General features: G+C 37.9%; 2 protein-coding genes across 2 annotated transcripts; one reads left to right on the top strand and one right to left on the bottom strand.

Annotated features, from left to right (window-relative positions):
- Positions 1-627: 627 nt before the first annotated feature.
- On the bottom strand, positions 628-16,493 carry LOC129740637 (peroxisomal membrane protein 11C). The gene is made up of 4 exons (XM_055732381.1): positions 16,068-16,493; positions 15,502-15,684; positions 14,375-14,556; positions 628-1,141 (listed from the first exon to the last, which is right to left on the bottom strand). The coding sequence occupies exons 1-4, from the start codon at positions 16,125-16,127 to the stop codon at positions 853-855; spliced, it is 714 nt and encodes a 237-aa protein (XP_055588356.1). The 5' UTR covers positions 16,128-16,493; the 3' UTR covers positions 628-852.
- Positions 16,494-16,906: 413 nt separating this feature from the next.
- LOC129740634 (uncharacterized) lies at positions 16,907-18,475 on the top strand. The gene is made up of 2 exons (XM_055732377.1): positions 16,907-17,085; positions 17,149-18,475. Exons 1-2 carry the CDS (start codon positions 17,020-17,022, stop codon positions 18,397-18,399), a joined length of 1,317 nt encoding a protein of 438 aa, XP_055588352.1. The 5' UTR covers positions 16,907-17,019; the 3' UTR covers positions 18,400-18,475.
- The last annotated feature ends 8,392 nt before the right edge of the window (positions 18,476-26,867 follow it).

Below are 26,867 nucleotides of genomic sequence, written 5' to 3'. Positions count from 1 at the left end.
ATTTTAAAAATAAAATTGATTTTTTGGACTTTTTACTTTCTGAACCAGTTTCTGATAACTTGGTAATACATATCGACTTTATTTTAAAATTTTGAGTAATAAGAACAAATTACCTACACAATGAATATAATATCATCAAAATCGGTTAACATTTACAGTCAGGAGAACGCAATCAAACTACAACTCAAATTTCCCCGAAACGGATATTTTGCGAACGGCATGGGAAGGTTAATACTTCGAATTATGATTAGGTATATTGGTTTTTTTTTTATCTAAAAACTTCAAATTAAGATTTCTCGAAAATTCGACTAGGGATTTTTTTTTAAATTTGCTTAGAAGTGTAGAATAACCTAAGGAATCGAGCCCTATACTTGGTTTTGATGGTCACTTTTTTTTATAATAACGGTCCAGGGGGGCACCGTGGCTTTATGATCTTGGGAAAAGTTATAGCCAGAGAATTTTCCAGTAAGCTCCATACATTGAAATTTTAAAATAAATTTATCACAACTATTTCATGTAGTTTTTTACAAAAACTTCCATCGAGAATTTAGTTTCATACAGACTTAACATAAAAAAAACCCACAGAATGCTGTGATATTTTGCATCTAAAAACACCTTTGACTAGATTCATTTTTATTTACTTAACATTTAACGAGTACGCAAGTATCTAAAAAGATTGAATAAAAAAATTTAGGTTTCACCAAGTGCTGTAAATAGGCGTTATTTACATTGGCAGGTAGCGTTCGAAATCAATAAGTTTTTAATTATAAATCTGTTCTATAAATTCTTATTAAAAACTACGGCTAGGCCCTATACACAGTTGATAATATCGTTTTCCTACACCCTCGAGCCCTACCCACTTTTGTTCACAATACGTTTTTTGGCAAAGTACTGATACAGCCCAATGCATGACGATACCGACCCAATCAGTCCCACGTGCCACGATTCAAGCCGTCCGCCCCAGAGCATGCCTTTGGGCAGGGTACTTCCGGCATGGACCAGATCCAGCGACAGCCGGATGATCGATATCAGCTCCATCCGCTGCTTGATCAACAACATCTGGAAGGCGAAGCTGGACTCGTTGGTCGATTTGTCGATGTGTGATTTGTGCTGTTCCATCACCGTGAAGCTGCGGATCGTTCTGAAATGGTTAAGGGGAGAGTTCGTGAGTTTGACAGATAGAAACAACTTCAGTTAACATTTTGATAGCCAGTTTTTTTTATTCTACTGGTTTAGTGCTCGACCACTCGAATGAAAAGAATGACAATGTCTTGACAAATGACAACTTTTTTGAAAGCAACCATTAGATTGTCAAATATTAAACGAGCAAGCTGTCTAATAAATTTTATTTGTGGGTTTTTATCATACTTGCAGCCTTCAAGGATTTCATAATTTTTTTTTAACAATTAGTAGGCATAGTTGACTCCCAAAACCATCTGCACGTCGAATAGATCTGGAAATGGATCCGCTAACTAAACATTTTTGCCACTCTTTTTATCGAAATAATACAATTTCATCAATCCGTAGCTTTTTTCTCCCATGGTAGATTTTCTTGACCTCATGGTAACCCTATCCTAAATATATAGTAAGAAAACAATCTTTTATGCAATTCAGTTTTTAAAAGTGAAGTTTATGAAATTCAGTGTAGTTTTGTGTGCAATAAGTTTCAAAAAGTGGATTTGGAACGAGACTTGCCGAGTCGAAGACCGGACAACATTGATTTTTCGCAAACGTATTAGGTATCCTATTAATGTTTTAACACCATGAAGGTAAAGTAAATGGCAGCCTGGTGTAGTAGTACGGAGAGGATCGCTTAAACTTTGCCTTTTTAAGTGGCATGCTCGGCAGGATAAAAACTAGAAAGAGATTTTTTATTTTTTTTTATAGAAATACTAGCTGACCCGTTGTGCTTTGCTACACCTTCCGAAAATAAATGTAATTTGTAAAAGTTTATTCAAATTTAGATTTTAGAGAGCATTTTTTCAAATCAAACCTCATCATTCTTCAGAACCAACAACTTTGAAATGAGAGCTGCAGCTGTAGTTCTGAATTGCAATTCAAAGATGGTATATATTATTTACTAAAACCTGATCTCTAAACTCGTTTTTCAAGAACTGAAATTTGTACTCTGTACCCAAAAAAAACCTTTTTAAATATGGTCCCTTCTTTGAAAAGCTCTTTATCTTAAATTTACATGAGAGCTCCCCATCTTTTCCAATTTTGTCCCCCACTGCTTGAAGAAGGTAGGCAAATTTAACCGGCTCGAGTTTACATAAATTACTAATTGAAAGAAAAAGATTCGCATATTGGAATTCATTGCTAATTGTACTTTATGGAGATAGAATTTTTAAAACCGATGAATAGCGTGATTCGAGACAGTTTTTTGAGTATATTCCTAATATTCTGTATTATGAGCACTTCCAGCTCCTGATAAGCTTTAGATGGGGTATTTTTGGGAGTTGAAAAAATAAGCTATAGAAATTTAAAAAAAAAAATGATAAAAAGGATTTTTAATAACCATTTTCAAACAGCTTTTTTAACCATCCTCGCCTACGAAGCAGTTTGAATATCTATCCTTTTTGCGCCAAAATATGTTAAAAAAATGTTTCGCCATATTCCAAACTCGTGGACATGAGTCATTATAGCTTGAAGTTTTCCCAAACAACACTTATTATGGTTATAAAAATATATTAAATTTGTTATATATTAAATACAGTGCGAATTTCTTTTTTTTTTTTAATTTACTACGGCAAAAAATATAGATATTTAAAAAAATGTCAGTTGCATCACTAAATAAGTTCTCAGCGTTTTTTTTTTTAATTTTCTTTTCGAAAGTCAAATATTTAAAAATGTTGGCACAATCAAATTTCTAAGTTTACATTTGTCCCGTATATTGGGGCAAGTGTTAATGCAAAGCTTATTTACAGATGCGTCAGAGTAATGGCTTTAAAATGGATTTAATACGTATTCCTGTTTTCTATCAAGTTTCAATGATATATCTGCAGTATTCCTGCAGTATAAATTTATGTTTGTTACTCCACTTTTAACGAATGCTGTTCAAGGGGAATGAACTTCATTTACAAAGACATTTAAGAATTGTCAATATCCGCTTCAGTTTCAACATTCGGAATACCCCTTCTAGTCTTTCCAACATATTGAATCATTTTGAAGATGAATTTCTTAAAAGTTCGACGTTTGCCCTTGCCCCACCGTGTAAGTTGACAGGAGGGAATATTGTTTTTATCACTTTAAGGGTTTACTAAAAATTTCTCATACAAATTTTGCGTCCAGTTGAATATCAGTTATAAAGTCTCGCTTTTCAAAAACGGAGCGGATCAAAAGTCTCTTTTAAGCAGCCATGAAACACAAAAACACTTTTCATATTAAGTACGTACTTGAATTAGTATGTAATCAAAAAGTACGATGGTTTTTTCAGAATTATTTGAAATAAAAAGCTCCCATATTCATTTCTAAATTCGTTTCCGTTGTGTATTTGGGCCGAAGTAACCATTTCTTGAAGAAAACATAATTTTTAATTTTTTTTAACAGAAAAAGTTGAACGTTTGAACATGTTCTAATGTTCCTTGAATGAAAAGTCGAACGCTACCTACATTAACACGAACTAAATATGGAAGTATTTTTGCAAATCTTTCAATTGGTTTTAATTCGATTGATAAAATACCAATCCTGTCACATCTAGGCGTTATTTATTACCACGTGCAATTAAGTAAGAAAAAACACATCTAGGTTGCATATCGCCCCCACGTGCATAAGAAACATAGGTACTTGGTTGAGAAACAGGCGCCTGTTTGTTAAATTAGTCCAGCGATCAATGAACAGTATGCTTTAGTTACTATCCACTTGTGACGGCGTTTGCTTGAACATAGAGACGAAAAACAAACCCCTCAAATAAAAGAAAATCTCAAAAAATGGATGCCATGACTTTTCAATTTCAGATTTTGGCAAACAAAATTATTCGATCGGCAAAATTTCAATCTGGGTCTCATCTAGGCGTCATTCATAACCACGTGCTGTACAAATGAGCTACGAATCAAGTAGAAAAAAAATCACATCAAGGCTTTCATATCGCCACCCCTTGCATTGAAAATATTCTTGGTTGAGAAATACGCGCCAAAATATTCCCACTGATCAGTATGCTATGCCATGGTCACTATCCTTTTGCGACGTTGGCTCGCGACGCCTCGACCTTGGAGACGAAAAACAAACCGCCCAAAGGAAAAAAAAATCTCGAGAAAATGGATGTCATGACTTTAATTTGTTTCGAAAAACTACAAATTTTGTATGGAAGCCAACCCTCCCTTAAGTCGGATGGAGTTTTGACTATTACAGAAACCATCCCCGGCCTCAAAAACCCTCAGATGCCAATTTTTACGATGATCGGTTCAGTAGTTTCCGAGTCTATAGGGAACAGACAGACAGACAAACATTCATTTTTATATATATAGATAGATTAAAAAAACACAAAAAAAGTTCATTTCTCGTCGCATTTTTTTCGCCTGCGTCACACCTTCCTAATTCTACATCCGTTGGGTTCGACTCGTCGCCAATGTTGTAACCCACGGTATAAGTATACAAGGTAGGCTACTAACACGAGTTTGAATGCAAACTAGTGACGTCATTACTATCTTTCTATAGCGTGCCAGCAAAGATCTTCAAGTATCAAGATAGTCGGGCTGTTGTTTTTTAGAACAAATTGTTGGAGTCACTTTCATAATGTTAATGGTGCTGCCGCCCTGCGAGATGGGATTCAAGTTTTGCAGCTTCCACACAAGCATTGCAGCTTTGCATTCAAGCTTTGAGTGGAAGGACATCATCACACTAATACTTAGAAAATCAAGCGTAACTTCACTCACACAATGTTTATGTTTATATTGTTTACAACAATGCAATTTGCGCTGGTGCATGTGTGTGCGTGAAAAAGATTAAACTCGAGCTTGGATCTCAACCAGTCAAACATCATTTGGCGCTAGTGTTTTGTCGCCAGAATTCCGCGGAAGCCGATAGCGCCTGGTGCCAGGCAAAAAGTTTTGCGCGCGTAGATCACTAGATGGATAGTAATGACGACATTATCGGGAAGATATCACCTTATTATATTGTACACCGTGGTTGTAACCTAAGAATCTTTATGATAAATGCATCAGAAACTGGCTTGAATAGGGCGTTTGCACGCATCATTATTTCGTCTGTCGGCTTCGCTCTCTGACCAAATCATCACCCACCGTACCTTCTCGGAGGGCAAACAAACACGTTTTGCTTGTGGTTCTAGAAATTCAGGAATGATTTTACGTTTATAATTTTCATATTTTTGTGAAATCTCACAGCGTAAATTGTTGCACCTCACTAGAATGTAGATTAAATTCCCTTTTCAATGGATATAGTTTTGATTGCTTCAAGCGGCGAGAAAGCACTAAAAATCCGGGTACAACCTGACGGTGGACCACAAAAACAGATGAAATTTCAACTTGTGAAAAAAACGCGCAAAGTAGGGTAACGGACTTATTTTGGACCAGAGGACCAATTTTGGACCACCTTTTCTAACTCTCTTATAAAGCAAATAATCATGAAATTTTTTAGCAATTATTGTTGAAGCCCGGGCACTTAATGTAATGCAGTAATTTTTTCATTATACGTTGTTTTATAAGAGAGTTAGACAAGGTGGTCCAAAATTGATCCATTGGTCCAAAATAAGTCTGTTACCCTAGTCAACTTTGAAAAATTCCAGTAAATTCAATTTTTGTTGCATCAAAAATCTAAAGACAACAAAATGTCAGAATTAGAATAAAATTTGTAATGATATTTTTACAAAAGCTCTACCACCGCTCAAACAGTTTTTACTAGCAATCTAATGAAAAGAAGGTTTTTCAGACCACTTTTTTGAACTTTTTGTGACCATTCCATTAAAAAAAATTTAAAAAAATATTTCTTGGCTTCATGATGTTAACTTCAGCTTTCATATGCATAAGGCAAATATTTTTTTGGACATGTAATATATGATCTACAGCAGTTTTCCTGAGGCATGTTTTCTCGGATTTTTTTTCTTGCATGCTGAATAACGAGAAAACTAGAAGCTTTAACTATATATAATGTTCTAAACATATTTTACTGATATTACAAGGTTGCTTTTGATATAAGTTTTATATGAAGTTCATAATATTTCAAACGACTTAAATGGATTTTACTTTTGGAGTGTCAAAATGACACTCTAAGTCGGAAAAGGGAGTTTTTTTTGTCCAGGCTTCCAGGGTTCGTCCATAAATAAAGTAAAGATGCAAAATTAAAGGACTTTTGAAATCATTTAGGGTCCCCGAAGAAATGTTTGTTTTTTGAAGCTTCTGAAAAAAGTTACAAGCATTCAAACTTGAAATAGTGTCAAAATGACACTCTAATGCGGATGAGGGTTAATCTAGAAATTTCAAGAAAAATTCAAAGTCAATTTGGCACACTGGGACAAATGGACGCATAACTGTCACACTGAGACGATTGGACGCATATATGTCACACTCAATAAATTAACGTATTATAACTTCGGAACGTCTAAATAGATTTTCACCAAACTTGGCATACGTGTTCTGCAGTTAGTTGAAGAAATGTTGCTTCCTGTAAAGTGAGTGAGCCGCTGCAAATTGCTCCCCGTGCCGTTTTTTATCGAACCCGTTAAACACTTCATGTTTGTCACCAAATAATGTACGCTTCCAAATAATCCGATTCAGACCTGATTTTTTCAATTTAAGCTTCCATTCACGAATAAAACACAAGAGCCACAGACGAAATTCCAACCAAACAACTACTAAGCTAATGTTCGTGGTGTGACAAATATGCGTCCATTTTTCGAAAAATTCATAGAATTTCGCGGCATAAACTGCCGTTGGAAGCATAATTGTCACATGTTACAAAAAGGCAAAGCGAGAAAAACGCAATCAAAGTTTCACAAAAACACTTCGCTGTTATCGCACAGTTTCGCAATTTTTGTTGGCTCCAATGCCGTAGATCTCTAAAGTATACTCCTATCATATGAGCCTCGATCAAATTTTTCGAAAATAAACTGTTTTTTCAGTGAAAATCCTTGTGTGACATTTATGCCGCGAAATTCTATGAATAGTCGAAAAATGGACGCATATTTGTCACACCACGAACATTTTCCCAGTAGTTGTTTGGTTTGGTATTTCGTGTGTGGCTCTTGTGTTTTATTTGTGAATGGAAGCTTAAATTGAAAAAAAATATGTCTGAATCAGATTATTTGAAAGCATACATTATCTGATGATAAACATGAAGTCTCAAACGCGTTCGATAAATAAAACGGCACGGAGAAGCAATTTGCGGCAGTTCCTTCACTTAACCCATTCGAGACGGCGACTTTTTTCGAACGCGTCCCCCAGGAGCGAAAAAATTTTATTCTTTGATTCGATCATTTTTTATCTGAAAAACATGAACAATTTAATTTTCAATATTTAATCGTAGATTCCGAAAAAATGTCCATTGCACACCGTGTGTGAAGTCTGCTCCTCGTAATAAAATTATTTCAAGGAACCGCATTGCACACACGGTGTGCAATGGGTAAAAAATAAAAATACACCATTTGAATCATATTCAACATTCGTTTCAATTTTTGTTTGGTTATAAAAGAAAGAATATTATGCAAATTACATAAATAATATTTATGTAATCTGGTTTTAATCAGCAATAAGATTTTTTAAATTTTTTCCAATGATAATGTTTCTTTTTTCGGAATTACGGACCATGTCAGGACTTTGTCGGTACTCAAATTTTTCTTCTGTAGATTTTTTTTTAATTCGAGAACTATTTAAGTTGTCTAACTTTGTAAGTCCAGCTCACTAATTTTTATGATAATTTAGGCTTATATTTCATAAAAAGTATAGATTTTAAAATCCAGTGTTTATCTCATAATCTTGCGTATATTTTACTGAATAGCACCTTGAAAGAAGAGTGATTTCTTCTATATTTCATGAAAGGACATCGAAAAGATCGTTAAAATTTCAAAAATGTAAGTACAATATAAAACTAGAATTTACTAGAAAATCATTAATTAATTGTTTGAAACATTTCATGTAAAAACATTAAAATCATAGATGATGATATTATTTGCAAACTCCATAGAGCTAAAGTTTATTTAATTTATTTTATTTCTCAAATAAATTGTTTAAAAGTAACCATTGTTTAGCTTTTTTTGATCATTCGTTTAATTGAATAGCTACCGCAAACAATGTTTTCAACTATAAGATACAGGTTCCAAGAACACCTTTGTGAAAGTAGAATTTACTTAAAAATTCCCCGCCAAGGGAAATGATTAACCCAATAGCACGCTCTAGAACTTGAGAATTTAAACTAAGACTTAAAAATACGTAATTCACACAAACGCTATAGGACAGGTTCTAGATGAATATCAACATCAGTTATTCTTCCCTTACCATAGCCTAAACAATAACCGACGCACACAATTCAACACATTAATTCAATTCAATTCATGTTTTAAGTTGACCCTTACCATGGAGGGGCCAGGGCAATGGCTTTTCTTTTTCTCATTCTGTAACCTAGAGACAGATTGGTGTCCAAGCTACACACATTGGGACACATTTTTCTTCTGTGGCACGTTCTTTAAATACTTCGTGTTGTTGCATCTTTGTCCCGCGCTATGGTGCTGAATATGAATGCTCACTTTTTCACTAAATATTTCCAAGTAAAACAACTTTTATGCCTCAAATTTTCTCAGAATCTTCTGAAGGAGTGAGCAAGGGGCAATTTTAGTTCAAAGAGTTGTACTATTTGTACTTTGCAGATAGTGAAGTTCAATGCAGGATCACCTAGTGGAATTTCTGCACGTTATAAGAAAAATTAACACGCACACTAAAAATGCAATTATTCTCCTCGGGAGATTGACTCTCCGAACCACCGGAAAATTTCTGAATTTAGACGAGTTTCGAATGGGTACCCTCCCGAATCTCGAGACGCTTCACTTCTTCTGAAATCTGGGACGAAATTTCAACGAATTCACAGGTACTCGAACAACCGTCCTGTATCACGGGGGAACATCAGCTGTCAAAAATTTTCTGTCGCGCTTTTTGACGGCAGGGTTTTTTTTCTTCTCTTTCTCACAAGTGAAAACCGCGAAACGTTTTTTATTGGATGTACCGTTTCTATTTTAATTTGGTGGCTGGTACTCGCGTATAGTTTTAATAATTTGGAAGAATGTGAAATCCTAGTTACGAATTTGAAGCTTATGAGCAACCGGAACCAGGTACCATGGTGAAGCTATGGATAATTTTAAACAGGAGCGCTATTCGAACGGTAAGCTGACTTGACTCGGGCGCAAGATTCCTTCCTCCGGTTTGGAAATTTGGTTGATCAGCTTGCTCACAATGGCCCCGGAACACAAGATATGGAATGCCAGGTTCACACGGCCATCGGTACCACAATACATTTTTTTATTTACAGAGACAGTGTCCTGCCTGTGTGTTGTGTTGCGGTAAATATGTGCTGCATTGTTAAAATAAATCAGAACCTCCTAAAACGCGATTAAAATATTGAAAAATAAATTTGAGTTTTGGTTGAACAATTGTGTTTGTTATACAAACAGTGCATAGGGATTCATTTTAATTATAAAAAGAATTTTGAAGCAGGGGAAGGGGTGCCTAAATTCACAGAAAAATCCAGGGGAAAGCCATTTCGAACGCACAGGAAAACTTCAAAAGTCCTGGAAATTACAGGAAATCACGAATTCGAAACTACAGGTTAATTTGACAGTTGTTTTCCTGAGCACTTTTTCTGTCCCGAGATTTGTCCTGTAATTTCAGCTGTTGAAAATACAGGAAGAAATCGTCCCGACCACACTGCCGTAATCTGGCAATCTGACGTATGCGCCAACGTTGCCGATTTGTGTTTTTTGCAGTTGAACGATAGAAGATATCAAACTCGACCTAATAACAAAAAAATATGTTCAGAAATGTTAAAAAATACCAACATAACATTATGAAAACAAAATGACGTATGCGCCATTTCTACTCAACGTGACGTAAGTTTAATAAAAAAATACGTTTGCAACGCTTTGATTACGTCTCAAAGTAGCAGTGAGCGTGAGGACCATTATAAAAGGCTGTCTTTGTCTAATTCTTTAATTCCACGAATCAAAATTACTAGTAAATTACTAGTGGCAGCTTCAGGACTAATTGAAATGAGGGACAAAACCTTTATACCTTGATACTTGTAAATGATAATTATTAATTTCAAAAGGTGTCAATGGCTTTGCCTATTCACGAGGAGGTTGGGAAGGGTGGAAGGAGATGGGTTTGGGTCTTAATTAAGTCCTTGTGTTTCATAGTTTTTGCATAATGAATGAAGCGTTTTAGTGCGGATTTTCTTTTTGCAAGAAACAAACACAATAGGACTTCATCTATCTGACCTGATGATAAGATAATATGTTAAAATATTGACAAGCTGGTTGGATTATTAGACTTTTGATTTAAATTCATAAGGTATACGTTAATTATAGAGGAAGAATAATATAATCGATTTATTTTTAATTTATTTGATAATTGTTGACTATAATATTCAGAATTCATCAATATTATCGTTGCCTTCATGATATTCCCAATACTGTCGTTTGTCTTTCGGCATCAAAGGACAGAGTTTCTTTTTCGTTACCTCTATCAACGCTATTGATTAGGAGAGTTGATTGAAGACTGAATGTTGGCTTTTGTACTTCCTTCAACTGCGATTGAGTAAACAGTTTAACCTTCCGGAATTCTCCTCCAAAACGTGTCTTGTAACTGAAATCGAAACATCCTCGCGTGAATCGGACCTGTTTCACGTCTCACAGTTTCGGGCGAGGATTCAGTTTGCTTAGAACAGATTGTTTCAACTGAATGCTGGGTTGAAAGAAGTCGCTGCAGCTCATTACGGCTACAAATGGTTCCATTTCAACATTAGACAGCTTACCATCCACGAGCCGCGAATATTTGACTGATGTTGAAAGAAAATATCTGGAAATGGTTCGTCGCATGCTACGATGGATGTACGTCATTTGGTCTTGGAAACAGTGAAAAATAATAGCTGTTTCCACAACAAAATGACGTTGGTAACATAACTTCCGTTAATAAACCTTTTTCCACAAATCATGTATTTGGCCATGTTTTGTCATCGTTTTAACTCATAGTGTACAGATTTGATTTTTGAAATTTGCTCGGAGGCTCAGTAAATAAACGTTTTTGCAAAAAGCTTCGTACTGGAAATTTTACTTGCTGGCGTATACGTCAGATTGCCAGATTACGGCAGCACAGGAGAAAAGATTAAGTGTGCGTTTAACACGTTGTAAGAAAAATTTAAACAAGATCAAACTATGAATAATCAACGTCAACATCTTAACCTTGCACTCATATAAATGAAGGGCTCATATTAAATTTTATCCTCTGAATGTAATTTTTAGAATAGAAATTTTCTCAACAGAATTCCGTTAAATATTATATTGGTAGTTTGAACCGTATTTGACGTTGTATAATGTGCAATTTGTTTTTTTTTTTTTTGTTTATGGGTTTATGAGCGCCTGGCTGACCCGGAAAGGAAAAACAGAACGGGGGACAGAAGAGGAAAATTTTAAATGAGAGTAGTTTAGCTTAGAAAAGGATAGCGGCAACAGAGCCCGAGGGTTCTGAAGCACCAGATTAGGGGAAGCGTTAAGATAGTGCTCGACGGACTAGGACGGTTGGTGGGCCCCATATGAACTTCGAGTTAACCCAACCTTCAATTCAACCGAGCAATAGCAGTATGGTATCAAATATGATATCATATGCTAACGCCTCGATATAATTGTCAGAAGGGTTCACTATCTTACCGTAGTTGAATTTTCCCTACCTGTCATCTACCTTACTCGTTTCCATAAATTTGGATTCTTCCTAGTTTGATTTAGAAATAATCATAGATTTGCTAAGTAAAAAATATATTCAAGTGATTGATTCTACGCGACTACATGGTTATTCGATAACTCAATTGGGATATCATAAAAACAGAATCTAGAAAAGGTGTCTCTTAAACTCATCAACAATGAACTATAAGCTTAAATAGCAATAGATTTATTAATATCATCAACTTATCAACGGAACAGGAAAATAACAGTGCTGTTCTTTAAAACCTTATCACTAATTGTGGTCAACTTCTCAAACAAACTTTAATACTCAATCTACACGATAGAGGTTCAATTCAAATAAACCGTGTGCCTGTTTTTAAATGCCCGAAATAAATGATCTGAACTATCTACTCATACTTGCTTATCGAAATCATATTTTCTATTTTAAACTTCGATTTATGAATTTCAATACTAACCGAAAAATGTATAAATCTACCAAAAGTAAATAAATAAATAAAAACAAATGTTGAAAGTGTATTACAAACTGAAATATCATATTTGTCAAAACAGCTTTACCGTCCAATGAGCCCCTAGTTCTTGTAAAATGCTTGATTTAAGAATAAGCCAACGAAATTCATAAACCGCAAATGCACACTTTCTAGAGCATTGGGGAGGCGAATACCATTACCTATACCTAACCTAGCAATACTTGAAACATCCTTATTCTATGAAACTAAACTAGCTAACTACCTTACCAAACAGATTATGCCCTATTGAAAAGTATCACTTTATGTCGGTAAAATGTGATATTTTCACTACAAAATTTTCCCATTGTTCAACGGAAGGGAGGGCAAGTGTTTCAACTCCCATTCATCTTATCAGCATGGATCATGAAAAATTGGGACACCATTGAGCCTACCGCTAATTTGATTTAAATAAAGGTGTCCAGCACGCCTTCTAATTTGAGTCATATTATGATCCATGCTTGACAAGATGTGTGCAACGACCCTCTCAGGACAATGATAGTAAACCATCATTATCACAAGCATGCACACCGCCGCCGTGACCCATGGGAACCCAGGGTTTGTTTTTATCATTAAATTATTTTGAAAGAAGTTTTTCTGGGAGAAGGGGGTTTGGGAACACTAATCATGATCTTTTTGTTCTTCTAAAGTTTCTTTTCAAGAGCTAGCAAAGGCGCTCAATGCGGCGGTCAATGACCAGAAATGATAGTGCATCGAAATCCTAAACTCCAAATTGCTACTATTAAATGCTATTCACGGTATTACTCAGATTGTAGTTTAAAAATAATAATAGTTAAACGGAATAAAATAAGGAAATTGAAAGAAAATATTACCTTACAAATGGGGTTTTGGATTTCTGTGCAGAAAAACATCATTTCCATCCATAGAAGGACGAATCCACACGGACTATCATCAAGGAGCACATAAAATTTAGCATATGTGCTTCCAACGTTAAATCTTAGTTATAACCATGGAAACGTATGGTACTGTTGTCCACGTTTCTTCCTCCCTGTGTTCCAGTTGTCTCTGCGTTCAAGACTGCACAGTGGGCCCGGCCATGTTAAGATGAGTAGTAAATGTACTTTGACTACTCACCGGGATGCTGACAAGATCTGGCTGTGTATGTATCATAAGCATAAGCATAAGCATAAGCAAGAATTTCAATAAAACGTATCAAATTATGACGATTGGTGTCAAAAAGTGAAAGTCGTCGAAATGTCACATGTGACAATTATGCGTCCAACGGCAGTAAATGTCACACAAGGATTTTCATTGAAAAAACAGTTCATTTTCGAAAAATTTGATCGAGGCTCATATGATAGGAGTATGCTTTAGAGATCTACGGCATTGAAGTCAACAAAAATTGCGAATCTGTGCGATAACAGCAAAGTGTTTTTGTGAAACTTTGATTGGGTTTTTCTCGCTTTGCCTTTTTGTAACATGTGACAGTTATGCTTCCAATGGCATTTTAGAGATCGTAATATATATACTCTTCATATTACTAGAGGAACCAATGTTTACAAAAATATATTTTTGATGTTACTGCTAAAAACCTCGATTTCTAAAAATTGATTAAAAAACCGTCCAATCTTGGTTTCTGGAGGGTTAATTGATAAAACATCAGAGAGGTGCAATTTCAAATTCCTAAAATAAAAACCCTGCAGGATCAACTCAATTTTAATGTGTTTGGCGAACGGTAAGCAAACTGGATTTAGCCACTCAAAGCCATTATAGATAAGATACGAGATAACATACGAGCTTTATGAACGATAAAAAAAAGAATTGGTATTCGGTGCCATTTGTGGCTCGGTTCGATAAACTTTATTATTCCAACCACAACACAACGTTTGATTAAACTCATAAAAAGGTAAACAATGTTGCTTTACACATTCCAGACGTTGATTAACATGGAATTCATCCGTAGAGGAAAAAAAGCATTCGAATACAACATAGGTATTAAAATTTTTATACTCACTTCATCAAGTTCAGGTAGATGGAGGCGACCCAGAATACTGAATTTATCGTGTCCCACTTGCTGGGATTTTCCACTTTGAGCAGGTTGTACTCGATCATCCAACAGATTTTGTCCACCGGATAGTACACATGGTCGATGATGTTGGTCACGAAACCGATCATTCCCATGATCCGGTCGGGCTCCTAAAAGACGTCGATGATGAAACATAATTTATTTAAAATTCGGTTTTTTTAATCATAGCTTTGTTTATTAAGGCATTTTACTTATAAAGTTTAATTTTGCCGCGTGTACCTATCACTTTATCAATCTATGTTAGTAGAAGGGAAAGCCGTAAATGTCGCAGCCACTCAACTGCTTTAGCTTTTATTCTAATTTGTGAGAGGGAAAGATTCGGTTTTGTGCGATGTTACTATTTGTCTTAAACTTCAAGTGATACAGCTTATAACTTTGCATCTTCGTTTGATATTTAAATGAAGAAATATTTAAAGTTCTATCATTTTTCTAAGAAAGTTCATATGTTTAGTATACTGCTCATACATGCTGATTCAGGAATCCTAAAAAGTGATGAAACGAGGTTCTTAAAAAAAACTTCATAAGGTAAGGCACCTGAACATTTGTTCGCACTCGTCCAGATATACTTCACTAAAAATAAAGTGGTAGTTATAGCCTGTTCGAGTATCTCAATCATTCTGTTGTTAAATTTACTTCTGAGACAGTATAATCAATAATGTGCACATCATATTTGCTCTACTAACAAAAAAAAAACATCTGGCACCTTAAAAGTAGTTATTAGCTTCAATAGATTTTCAAGTTTTAAATTGTTCTTGTTATTAGATATTTGTTTTCTTACGTTACGGTAAGACATAAAAAGTAAGCACCCTTTTATTCGGTCAATATTGAATTTGAAACCAAACAAACCGGTAACTTCATACTGCCTTAAGGCGTCTGTTAGCTTAATGATCAAGTCGCAAGTTCTCTCGAATCGAATTGCAACAACAAACGAGGCAAAAAGATAGCGTTGAGTTTGAATTCAGTTAAAAAAAAACTATATGAATAAAACATCCTAAGCGCATCATCCACTTATGAACGAATGAACTTCCAACAACAACCAAAATCACAATGCTTACCTTACTACCGATACCGTAGCTTAGCGAGTAGTTCAGCATGGGCAAATCGTCGAACAGCCTCAAGGTCGCGCGGGTTTGCGACATTTTGGAGCTGAAGATGGCCAGCTTCTTGGCAAAGTCCGGGTCCCGGTTGGCGTACAAGCCCGAGGCCAACTTGGTGGTGTAGCATAGTGTACGGACGATCTGCGAATTGCATTATTTAAATGAGACGAAATTTAGATATTTCAAGTAGTTAGATAGGTACACCCTTTGATTTAAAAATAAACTACTCTGTGAGTACAATTCTAAAGGTTAAGCGGAAAACGAAACGCAAAACCGGTAAGTTTACATATTTGCAAATGTCTTTTGTTTACCTGCACCCCGCGGGCGCGAACATGAACTTGATCCTAATGATCTGATTTGATTTTGCCGAGTGGACACAAGCGGTTTTGTTTCATTAATGTGATTAATGTATACAAAAAATGTTCCGCCCTGGCTGAGTGCCCGTATATGAGGAAACGTATTGGTGAAAGTAGTTCTTGTGGATCAACTACGTGGAACTTGGTGCTACCAATTTGCTTGCATACCTTGTCTCGACCCGTGTACGTATCTAGCATATCACATACTTCGTTCAGCACTTTGCTCATGTTGCTTATATTAGAATAATTCTTGTTAACAGTTGAGCTTCGAACTAAGTTAAGCCGATGAAACGTGACACTTTCAATTATTCAAACAAAACAATCATTAACAAATAAAGAAAAAAAAACTTTAAACAAATGTGAGGGGAGCAACAGGTCACGTTAGCGTAACACCGCGTAGCATAAATGCACTATCAGTTTTGCGCGGATCCGGGAGGACCGTTTTAGAAAAACCACTAATCTAATCGATGGTCATGAAATTTTAATTTAAGATAACATTACTCGAGTATCGGTAAACAATTATTGAACGATCCATCGACTGCGCTGCACATAACACGACTGATTGCGGAAGGGCGACATTCACGAGTCACGAGCTTTTTTGTTTTGCCATCACATTTCGGTGCTGTTGGCTTCTGTCAAACACTCAAACCACCCCCGACGTCGTCAGCTGTGTATGGGCGACGCCGACGCCTGTTTTGGGGCGTTAACAGTGTGTGTCAAATATTCAAACATGGGGTAAAATAGAGAATTTCGACAGGAGACTTTTAATCACAAAATGTGTCTTCGGATTCATTCTTCATGAATCACTCATGTTGTTGACTACATATGTTACTTTAAAAAAATATCGGTAGATTTTGGTTTGTGAAGAATGAAGATTTTCTAAATACGCATCAAAAGAAGACCTCGCCGGCCCCGTCGGCTCGAACACGTGCTTTGCCTCATCGGCCAAAATTGTGTGAAAGAATTCTTGGCATCACTGATGTCATAACCGGAACGCGCCGCCGGCAGCTTGTGTAAATATTTACGTTTTCCGAAATTGTTTCAATTTAATTCAATTTAATTTTCTCAAAATATTTACCGTTATTTAGATGTAAAAATCCGTGTTCAACTTTCCATCATCATGAAAGAAATACTACTTTCCAATAGTGAGAAAACGTTTGTGCAAAAGGCGATCCTCGAGTCAACGGTTCTCATCCTATTCGATTCCCTGAAGAAGTTTTCCATGCTTATTCCCATTAATCTGTTTCAGCGAGTTGATGGCCGTAACTTGGACGAATTCCGAAAGCTTCGGATTAATTTCGGAGCCGAATGGGGCAGCGTTCACGTTTCTCTGGGAGAAACTAGGGTTCTGGCCCAGGTGAGCTGTGAGGTGGTGCCCCCAAGAGCAACCCGGCCGAATGAGGGAACTCTTTTCATCAACGTTGAATTGGGACCGATGGCAGCAGCCCATTTTGAACCCGGGCGAATGTCGGAAGCGGGAGTACAAATCAACAGAATTCTGGAACGGGCTATCAAAGATTCGGGCTGTGTGGACTTGGAATCGTTGTGCCTCGTGGCCGATGAAAAGGTATGGAATCTGCGGGTGGATGTAAACGTATTGAATCACGAGGGGAACATTATTGATTGTGCTTCCATCGCTGCTCTTACTGCACTGGCTCATTTCAAAAGACCAGATATTAGTCTGAATGGGGAGGATGTGGTCATTCATACGATCTACGAAAAAGATCCCATTCCGATCGGTATCAATCATTTTCCGATTTGTGTAAGCTACGGAATTTTCAATAAGGGTAAAATTACCGTTGCCGATCCCACCTATCTAGAAGAGCGAGTTGCGGAGGCCAAAATTGTCTTCGGCATGAATTCCTACGGGGAGCTGTGCGGAATACATCTGGGAGGTATTACGCTAACAAGTTCGGATCTGTTGCTGAAAACTGCCATGAAAGCTGCAAACCGAGCAAGAACGATTGTCCAGAAAATGAAAGACATTATCCAGGAAGATAGCGAAAAAAGGAAGAAGAACATTCCGATTGGTTTCAGTGAATGTATTCGACAAAACGAAATATCCGCTTTAGCTCAGGACCGTTTGCAAATCCGTTTGAAAAGATTCAAGTTGGATAAAACCCAGCAAGACGACGAAGAAGGTGAAGACGATGAATATGACCAAAATCTTGATAAACCAGATGAACAAAAAAAGGATTTAGACGAAGAAACTACAGGCACTGTACATGATGAACAAATGGAAATCGAAGATTCCATTGAAGAGATAGCAGAAAATGCTGCTGTCCTGATGCCAAAAGCCGCGACCGAGAAAGATCGATGGATACCGGAAGACAACGTGATCGAGTTGGACCAATCGGTGCAGGAGAAAAAGTCGACAAAAAAGAAAAATAAAAAGAAGAAAAAGTCTAAAGAAGCCCGGGCTAGGATGAACGACATCGAGGACATGAGCAGCAGTGAAGAGGAAACTGTCATTCTCAAATCAGAAGATATAAATAATTAAAGACTTAACATTAGTCGCGAAATAAATGGGAAACGAAACTAAAAAATGCGATCTTTTGACATTACACTATATCGATCATCTCCTTGACCTGATTGTAATGTATTTTTACAAAAAGGTTATCGTCACAGGAACAATTACAAACTGCAATTGATTCACGCTTGCAAACATCTGATTGATTTGTACATATGTCATAATCACAAGTTTTTGAAAGTGCGTCCTCGAAATGTTATCACATGTGTTGAAGTCAAGTAGGAGCTACCAAGCATATTTTCATATGTAAAATAGAGTCAAAAAATGTTGTTGGGGCATTGTTTTTGGATCTCAAAAAAGCTTTCGACACTCTAAATCATGACATATTATTGTCCAAATTGCATAAATACGGGATAAGAGGAACAGCAAATAATATCCTTCGTAGCTACCTAGAAGATCGCAAGCAGTTTGTGGCTATTGAAAATACAAGAAGCGAATTAAGAAATATTGATATCGGTGTACCACAAGGGAGTAATATCGGGCCATTACTTTTCCTCTTATATGTAAATGATTTATGTAACCTTCAACTTAAAGGCACAGCACGTTTATTTGCCGATGATACAGCAATTTTTTATTCAGAAACTTCACCTGATATTATAATTCAGCACATTGAAGACGACCTAAAACTGCTTTCAAAATATTTCAATTCAAACCTACTTTCACTTAATTATACAAAAACCAAATACATGTTGTTTCGTTCTTCACATAAAAAACTGCCTCGTACTAATGACCCAGCTATGAATGGTAATACGATTGAGAGAGTTAGTTGTTTCAAATACTTAGGAATTTACTTAGATGAAACTCTTTCATGGAATCGTCAAATTGAACACCTGGAAAAAAAAATTACTCCTCTTTGCGGTGTTCTTTGGAAACTGAGAAATTTTGTTCCCCAACATGTTCTCTTTAAATTTTATTTTGCGTTTATTCACTCTCATTTGAACTACCTTGTTATGATATGGGGAAGAGCTTCTTTGTCTCACTTACAGAAACTTCAAACGCTCCAGAATATTTTTTTTTTTATTTTTAACAAGTAGTTTTATTAAGGCATTTAACTCATAAAGTTTTTTTGTGCCGAGTATTGATTTCACTTTTGTGTGATGTTAGTAAGAGGGGGGCCGTAATCGTCGCGGCTACTCAACTGTTAATTAATTTAACTAGAGGAAAGGAAAGAGGATTGTGTAGGGTCACTCTCGAGTACAGATTTCCGTCTTGGGTTGGTGGTGGCTTCCTGTAGCGTGGTTTCGTTAGCTACCTCAGGTATTGTCTTCCTGGCCAGCCTTCTTTCCGGTGTTATCGAACCGGTCGGACGAGAGGTTGTTCTAATGAATAGACGAAAAGAGCATTAGATAGAGTAAAGACAGAGGGGAAGAGGACTAAACGACCAAGTCAGACATTTTAAGATATTTGTATATAGGGTACAAATATTCAAGATCTAAGTTTGCCAAGATGTCTCGAATTGGAACACCAGGTAGTTTACTTCGGGCCCTAAGGGTATCCAGTAGCCAAGCCCTCGATCGATCAAACCGTTCACACGTCCACACAACATGATCAATGTCGTGGTAGCCATCCCCACAAACACAAACATTGCTTGTAACTAGTTGTATACGAAACAAATGCGCGTCAAGCCGGCAGTGATTTGACATGAGCCGAGAAACCACGCGAATGAAATCGCGACTCATGTTAAAATGCTTAAACCATGCCTTCGTCGGAACCTTAGGGATAATCGTATGGAACCAACGTCCCTTTGTGCCATTATCCCAGCTAGACTGCCAAGCGTTAATCGCTAAAGTGCGAGGTATTGAAAAATATTCATTGTAAGTTATTATCCTCTCAAAAATTTCACCTTGTAACGCGCCCACCTTAGCCAATGAGTCCGCATTCTCATTGCCTTGAATAAGACAATGAGACGGGATCCAAGCTAAGGTAATCCTGTACGAATTTTCGATCAAAGCGCCCAATATCCCTGAAATTTCCAGCAAAAAATGGGAAGAGCGCTTCATCAGTTTCATCGATCGAATCGCCTCAACGGAGCTGAGACTATCCGAATAGATGAAATAGTGGTCTACGGGCAGTGTGCGAATGTGTTCCAAGCTACAATAAATTGCGGCTAATTCAGCAACGTAAACGGAGCATGGCTCTCGAAGCTTGAACGAAGCTTCAAAGCGCTCATTGTACACTGCGAAACCAGTCGCGCCGTCGATTCTGGAACCATCAGTAAAGAACATTTTTGTAGGGTCAATTTCACGTACTTTTGATGCAAAGATTGAAGGAATGACGTTGGGTCGGACGTGATCTGGTATTCCACGGATGTCAGCGGTCATGGACAGATCGAATTTTATTAAGGAACTACTGATCGGGTAAAAGTGACTCGTGTCCGAATTTAACAAAGAAGGGTTTATTTCTAACTGTCTAAAAGTTTTATAATTGTTTACATATTTTACATGCGGATTAATATTCATAAGCCTTTCCAAATTTTCTATCACCAAAGGATTCATAGTTACACTTCGAATTAGGAAACGTAGCGATAAATCGAAGAACCGATTTTTCAACGGCATTATTCCCGCCAGTACTTCGAGACACATCGTATGTGTTGATTGCATACAACCCATGGCAATACGCAAACAACGATACTGTATTCGTTCTAGTTTAATCAAATGGGTTTTCGCGGCGGACCCAAAGCAAAAGCTTCCGTATTCTATGACCGACAGTATCGTTGTTTGGTATAACCTGATGAGGTCCTGTGGATGAGTACCCCACCAGGTTCCAGTAATCGTTCGAAGAAAATTGATTCTCTTTTGGCATTTTTGTGTCAAGTACCTAATATGTTTTCCCCAGAGGCATTTAGAGTCGAACCAGACACCCAAATATTTAAAACTAAGAGATTGAGTTAGAGTTCTACCCATCATAAGGAGCTCTATTTGAGGAGGGGAATGCTTCCTTGAAAAAACTACTAACTCGGTTTTACTAGGCGAAAACTCGATGCCTAGATTCCTGGCCCAATGTGATAAATTATTTAGAGTTTCTTGTAACGGAGGTTTAATTTGAGTGCCTTTTTTACCTGTGATATGAACAACACAGTCATCCGCAAGCTGTCTTAGCGTGCAATTTTGTGCCATACAAGCATCGATTTCTCGGACATAAAAGTTGTATAGCAGGGGGCTTAAACACGAGCCTTGGGGTAGACCCATGTAACTAATTCGTTCAACTTTGGTTTCTCCATGACTAAAATGCATGATTTTTTCAGACAACAGGTTATAAAGAAAATTATTCAAAATTGGTGAAAGTCCGCAAGAGTTAAGTTGACTAGATAGCACTTCTATGGACACCGAATCGAATGCCCCTTTGATGTCCAGAAATACTGCCCCCATCTGCTCTTTTTGGGCAAACGCCAATTGAATGTCTGATGAAAGTAATGCTAGACAGTCGTTCGTACCCTTGCCTCTACGAAATCCATATTGTGTACTTGACAAGAGATTGTTTGATTCAACCCATTTATCCAGCCGAAAGAGAATCATTTTTTCGAGCAGTTTCCGGAGACACGAGAGCATTGCGATCGGCCTATACGAATTGTAATCAGAAACTGGTTTTCCCGGTTTTTGGATGGCGATAACTTTCACCTGTCTCCATTCATGCGGCACAATGTTCATCTCTAAACACTTATTGAATAAATTCAACAAGCGTTTTTTAGCGGTATCTGGCAGATTCTTCAACAAGTTGAATTTGATTCTGTCCAGTCCGGGAGCTGAATTGTTACATGACCAGAGCGCAAGTGAAAGTTCGACCATCGAGAATTGATCCTCCGTTTCGGAACTATTCTCTGTATCCCGATAGTTTTTCTGAGCTGGTACTGCGTCCGGACAGACCTTTTTCGCGAACTGTGTCAGCCAACGACTCGAGCTTTCTTCACTTTCGTTCGAAGGTGTGTAATTTCGCATGTTTCGAGCTGTTTTCCAAAGCGTGTGCAGAGACGTTTCTCGAGATAACCCATCCACGAATCGACTCCAGTACCCACGTTTCTTGCCCCTGATCAAGTTCTTAAACTTGCGTTCCAAGGACAAGTAACGTTGGAACTTCTCTGGCAATCCAGTTCTGCGAAACTCAACAAACGCCTTGCACTTTTCTCCTCGCGCACGTGAGCAGTCTCCATCCCACCATGGAGTGGGAGGTCGTTTTTGTATCGTCGAATTGTCATTCCGTCTGACCTGTGCCCCGATTGCACAGTCCACAATTGTTCCGGACATAAAACTGTACTCTGCCTCCGGAGGCAGTTCTTCCGTTGAGTCGATGGCTTCAATGACACCTGATGCATACTTTTTCCAATCTATATTCTTTGTGAGGTCATAAGGAATATTGATCTCTTCAGGTGGACTACGACCACTGGTGATAGAAATATTGATAGGCAGATGATCGCTTCCCTGAGGGTCTTGGATTACCTTCCACGTACAATCCAAGCTCAGAGAGGAAGAAGCTAAAGAAAGGTCTAAAATACTATGCTGTGATTGGGATCCATTAATTCGAGTCACTTCCCCATTGTTTAAGACAGTCATGTTGAAGTCGTCGCACAGCTCATAAATAATGTTAGCACGATCATCATCACGTGAGCTACCCCAGCCCACGCCATGGGAATTGAAATCTCCCAGAACTAACCGGGGTTCTGGGAGAAGTGAAATAATATTCGCCAATTGGTTCCGGTTCACGCTTGAATTTGGCGGAATATATACCGAGGCTAGGCAAAGGTCTTGGCCTTTAATTCTAGCTTGGCAACTGACGACTTCAATACCCGGAGATGGTTGTAATGGAATACGATAGAAAGAGTGGCATTTCTTGATCCCCAAAAGAACACCACCCCCTCTTTGCCCATCTCGATCCAGGCGAATAATATTGTGGCTATGGAAGTTGAAATCAGTGTTTGGAGAGAGCCAAGTTTCGCATAAGGCGAACACATCACAATTCAAATTGTGTACCAATACTTTAAAGGAGTCTAATTTTGGTAAAATACTTCTGCAGTTCCATTGCAATACAGAAACAATTTCTCTTACCTCAGTGGACGAGTTATTCATCAAAAGAAATTGCTTCTGCGATGAGGGTCATAGTACAAGCTTTCTTTTTCAAGACTTCTCTCAAAAGAGGTACAAACATATTAATCATAGTCCTCCAACCTGCTGGTACACTGAAAAAGTCCAAGATGAACGAAACAATTTCCGAAAATTTCATCTTACCATCAGACGAAAAGCTGGGCAAACTGTTCGACGATGGATCAGATGCAGTTTCTCTGGGAATTGTTACATCCTTGTTAGTTACTGATGGTCCTGAATTCTGAAGGGAAGTCTGGGGTTTTGACTTCCTCGAAAGTGGGGGGAAGTCCTTCGGGGAGGGATTTAAACCCGGAGGTTTCTGAATAGGAGGGGTAGAATTACTATTCCCACTTTGAGGATTTTTAGTTTTATTAACTTTGCTGGCAGCTAATCTGGGTTGTGTGTTAGTTGTGCGTTTCCTTTTTGGAGCCTGTGAAACATTTTTTTTAACAAATGGCCCAGCTGATGTTCCTTCGCATGGATCCTCCCCTTCGGATTCATAGTCGCTTAGAAGGCCAAACTGGTTCTCTGAGACGATTGGCAAAGACTTCATCAGCATGTCTCTATATGATTTTTTAGAGCGAGTTTTCAAAGAAGTCTTGATTTTTTCCCGGCGCGATATGTACTTCGGACACGCCGAGAGAGCATGAGATTCCTCGCCTGTGCAATACAAACACTTGCTTACTGCTTGTATTTCACACGAAGCTTCCGCATGCTTCTCCCCGCACTTAGAGCAGCGTGCCTGATTGCAACAGTAAGCGGCCGTATGATCCAACTGCTTGCAATTCTGGCAGAACATGACCGAAGGCACATAAAGTCTCACAGGTAGACGAACCTTCCCGATCGCAACGTAATCAGGAAGTGCAGTGCCGGAAAAGGTAACGCGATAGGAGTTCGACAGGGAAAATGTTCGTTCTTCCCCCTCGCCTGATGCTGATTTCAACTGACGCGCGTCCAGCACCTTGACCGTGGGAAGACCAGGGTCTTTGAATCGGCCAACCCCGGAGTTCACAAGATCATCGACGGTCAAACCCTCTTCGGTTACCACTCCGTCGATTTCCACGTCACGAGCGGGAACGTATACGCGGTATTCGATCGTAAACTTCGGGTCACAAGCAATGGCATTTGCTTCCTTCAGGCTACCAACAACAATGCGCATCTTGTGCGGTCTCATCGGCTGGTAGCTGATTACGGAAGGGTAAGATCTGTCGAGGTCTCGGGCGATGGAAATCACATTAGGTGATTTCCCGTTCATTTTGGACCGGATATAAACTACCCAGGGCCCCGTCGATTCAGGTTGGTAAACCCGACGGCGAGGGGGCGGTTTAGGCAGCTCTTTAACTTCTTGAGGGGCTGGTGATGGTGGGGAGTTGCCAAACACAAAGGGAACTTGAGGGTAAGGGGTCTGTGGGAGGGGGGAAGGAGTATCTTCCGTGTCCGAGAGGTACATCGGTTGAATGATGATATTTTGGGAAGACTGTTGTTCCAAAAGATATTCTTCGGAGAGATCGTCCTCTCTAAAAGGAGGATGCATGCCTTCCTCGTCGCCGTCATCCGTTAGTCGGTTGCTTTCCGACATAACGGGCAAGAGTGGAGAGTCAAAACCTTTATAAAAAAAAACTCAAACAAAATTTTGTTTGAGAAAAAAGAATAAAAAAAACTAATATAAAATATAGTAGGAACAAAAGAAAAGGAAAATATAAATAAAAGATATAAATAAAACCAAAAAGAAAAAAAAACTTTTTTGGAAAAAAGTATAAAAACCAAAAAAAAAATATTTCGAGCCACCCTAGTTGGTCGAACCACTCTAACACAACTGGTTTCGAACGAACAACGTGGTTTCCTATCGGTCTATTATGACGATTGACCTTGCTGGCTGGCAATCGTATACAACAGCGGGGCCTTTTGTTTTCGGCTGATGATGGTCTTCTGCGATGCCGCGCACAAAACTTTATCACTTTCGGGTATATCTGATAACAGAGTGCCCTAACGGAACACACATCCGGATGATCAGGGCAAAATTCTTCACACACTATGCTATTTACGGAACACTAGCAGGAGCAACGAAACACTACCGCTTGTGGCGAGTGATGTGGAACGAATCCGCTCCAGAATAGATGCTTGGAAAACATCTTAAAACTCCCTTTGTTATTCCCTACCTTTCAGCTATACTCTTTAAGAACGCATAACGTTCTTCCAATATCTGAACTCTGTGATTTGCAAACTGTTATATATATCTATGATAATCTACACTCAACTGAAAATATTCAAAACCTCCATTTTACTACGGGGTTGCGAACTCATAACACTCGCCAGTCAGATTTCTTGCAACGAAGCCGATCCACAACATCATTAGGGCAAAAAAGAATTTCGTTTATTGGACCTACTAAATACAACACCTTACCAACTGATATTAAAAACATAACCAATCGTTCCATGTTCAAAACCAAAGTGATACAGCTTTTGAAAGAAAAATTGAACCATTAAAACAGTCGATCATCAACCAGTCTTTGTTTTGCTTACCTTTTGCATATTTGTAGCGTTAATTTCTAATATTATTATTCTTTAAAAAATTGTAGTTTGTATTTTTATCTTATTAAATTATTGAACATAACTTGATAAAATTAGTAAATATAATTAGTGTAATAGTAAATATAGTATAATGAATCTCTTCAAAGGAAATTATTTTCCATTGAGATTCATATTGTTGTCAATTTAGTTAAATAATACATTTCCTCGCACGACATTAAACAATTTTGTGTTCTCAGCATGATTAAAATTTGCTCGCGTTAACTTTTATTATTCATTGCTGCCAGACATGCTGAGAACAGTAGCGTCCATTACCAGGGGGCTCAATTGAGCCTTTTGGTGTGGGGGAGTGTGGTGGGCCGCTACAAAATTTCACTAAAAAAAAAAGCATGATTTTCGTGCCAGAGGGTTCGTTTGTATAGGGGAACATGCTCTATTATGCCCCACCTAAGCGAATAGCTGGTTTGCTATGTATTCCACTTACATTTGTAACTCGCGGTTGCTCAGCGGGTGGGTGGTTTGTATATTTTGAGATTTGTGGGTGGAATTGGTGGAACTCAGGGTCGTCATGGATGGATAGCACGAGCTACTTCCTCCGGAGTCTTCCGATATTCGGGGAAACTCCATTAGGGATGCCTATGATGCGGGATAATTGACCATAGTCACATCGAGTGTTACCTCGCATGTTACCAACCGGGTCGAACTGTTACTATTTAAAAAAGCAAAGATCTGAAAGGGACCAACTTTGGAGCGAAGAGTGTGGGTGGGCCCTTTTGACCACTAGCGTAATCACGAACAAAAGTGATGTAAACGGATTAAATTTACCAAATATAC

This window comes from Uranotaenia lowii, chromosome 1, assembly GCF_029784155.1.
Source record: "Uranotaenia lowii strain MFRU-FL chromosome 1, ASM2978415v1, whole genome shotgun sequence".
In the NCBI taxonomy this organism is placed as follows: domain Eukaryota; kingdom Metazoa; phylum Arthropoda; class Insecta; order Diptera; family Culicidae; genus Uranotaenia; species Uranotaenia lowii.
This window is presented reverse-complemented; position numbering and strand designations above follow the sequence as displayed.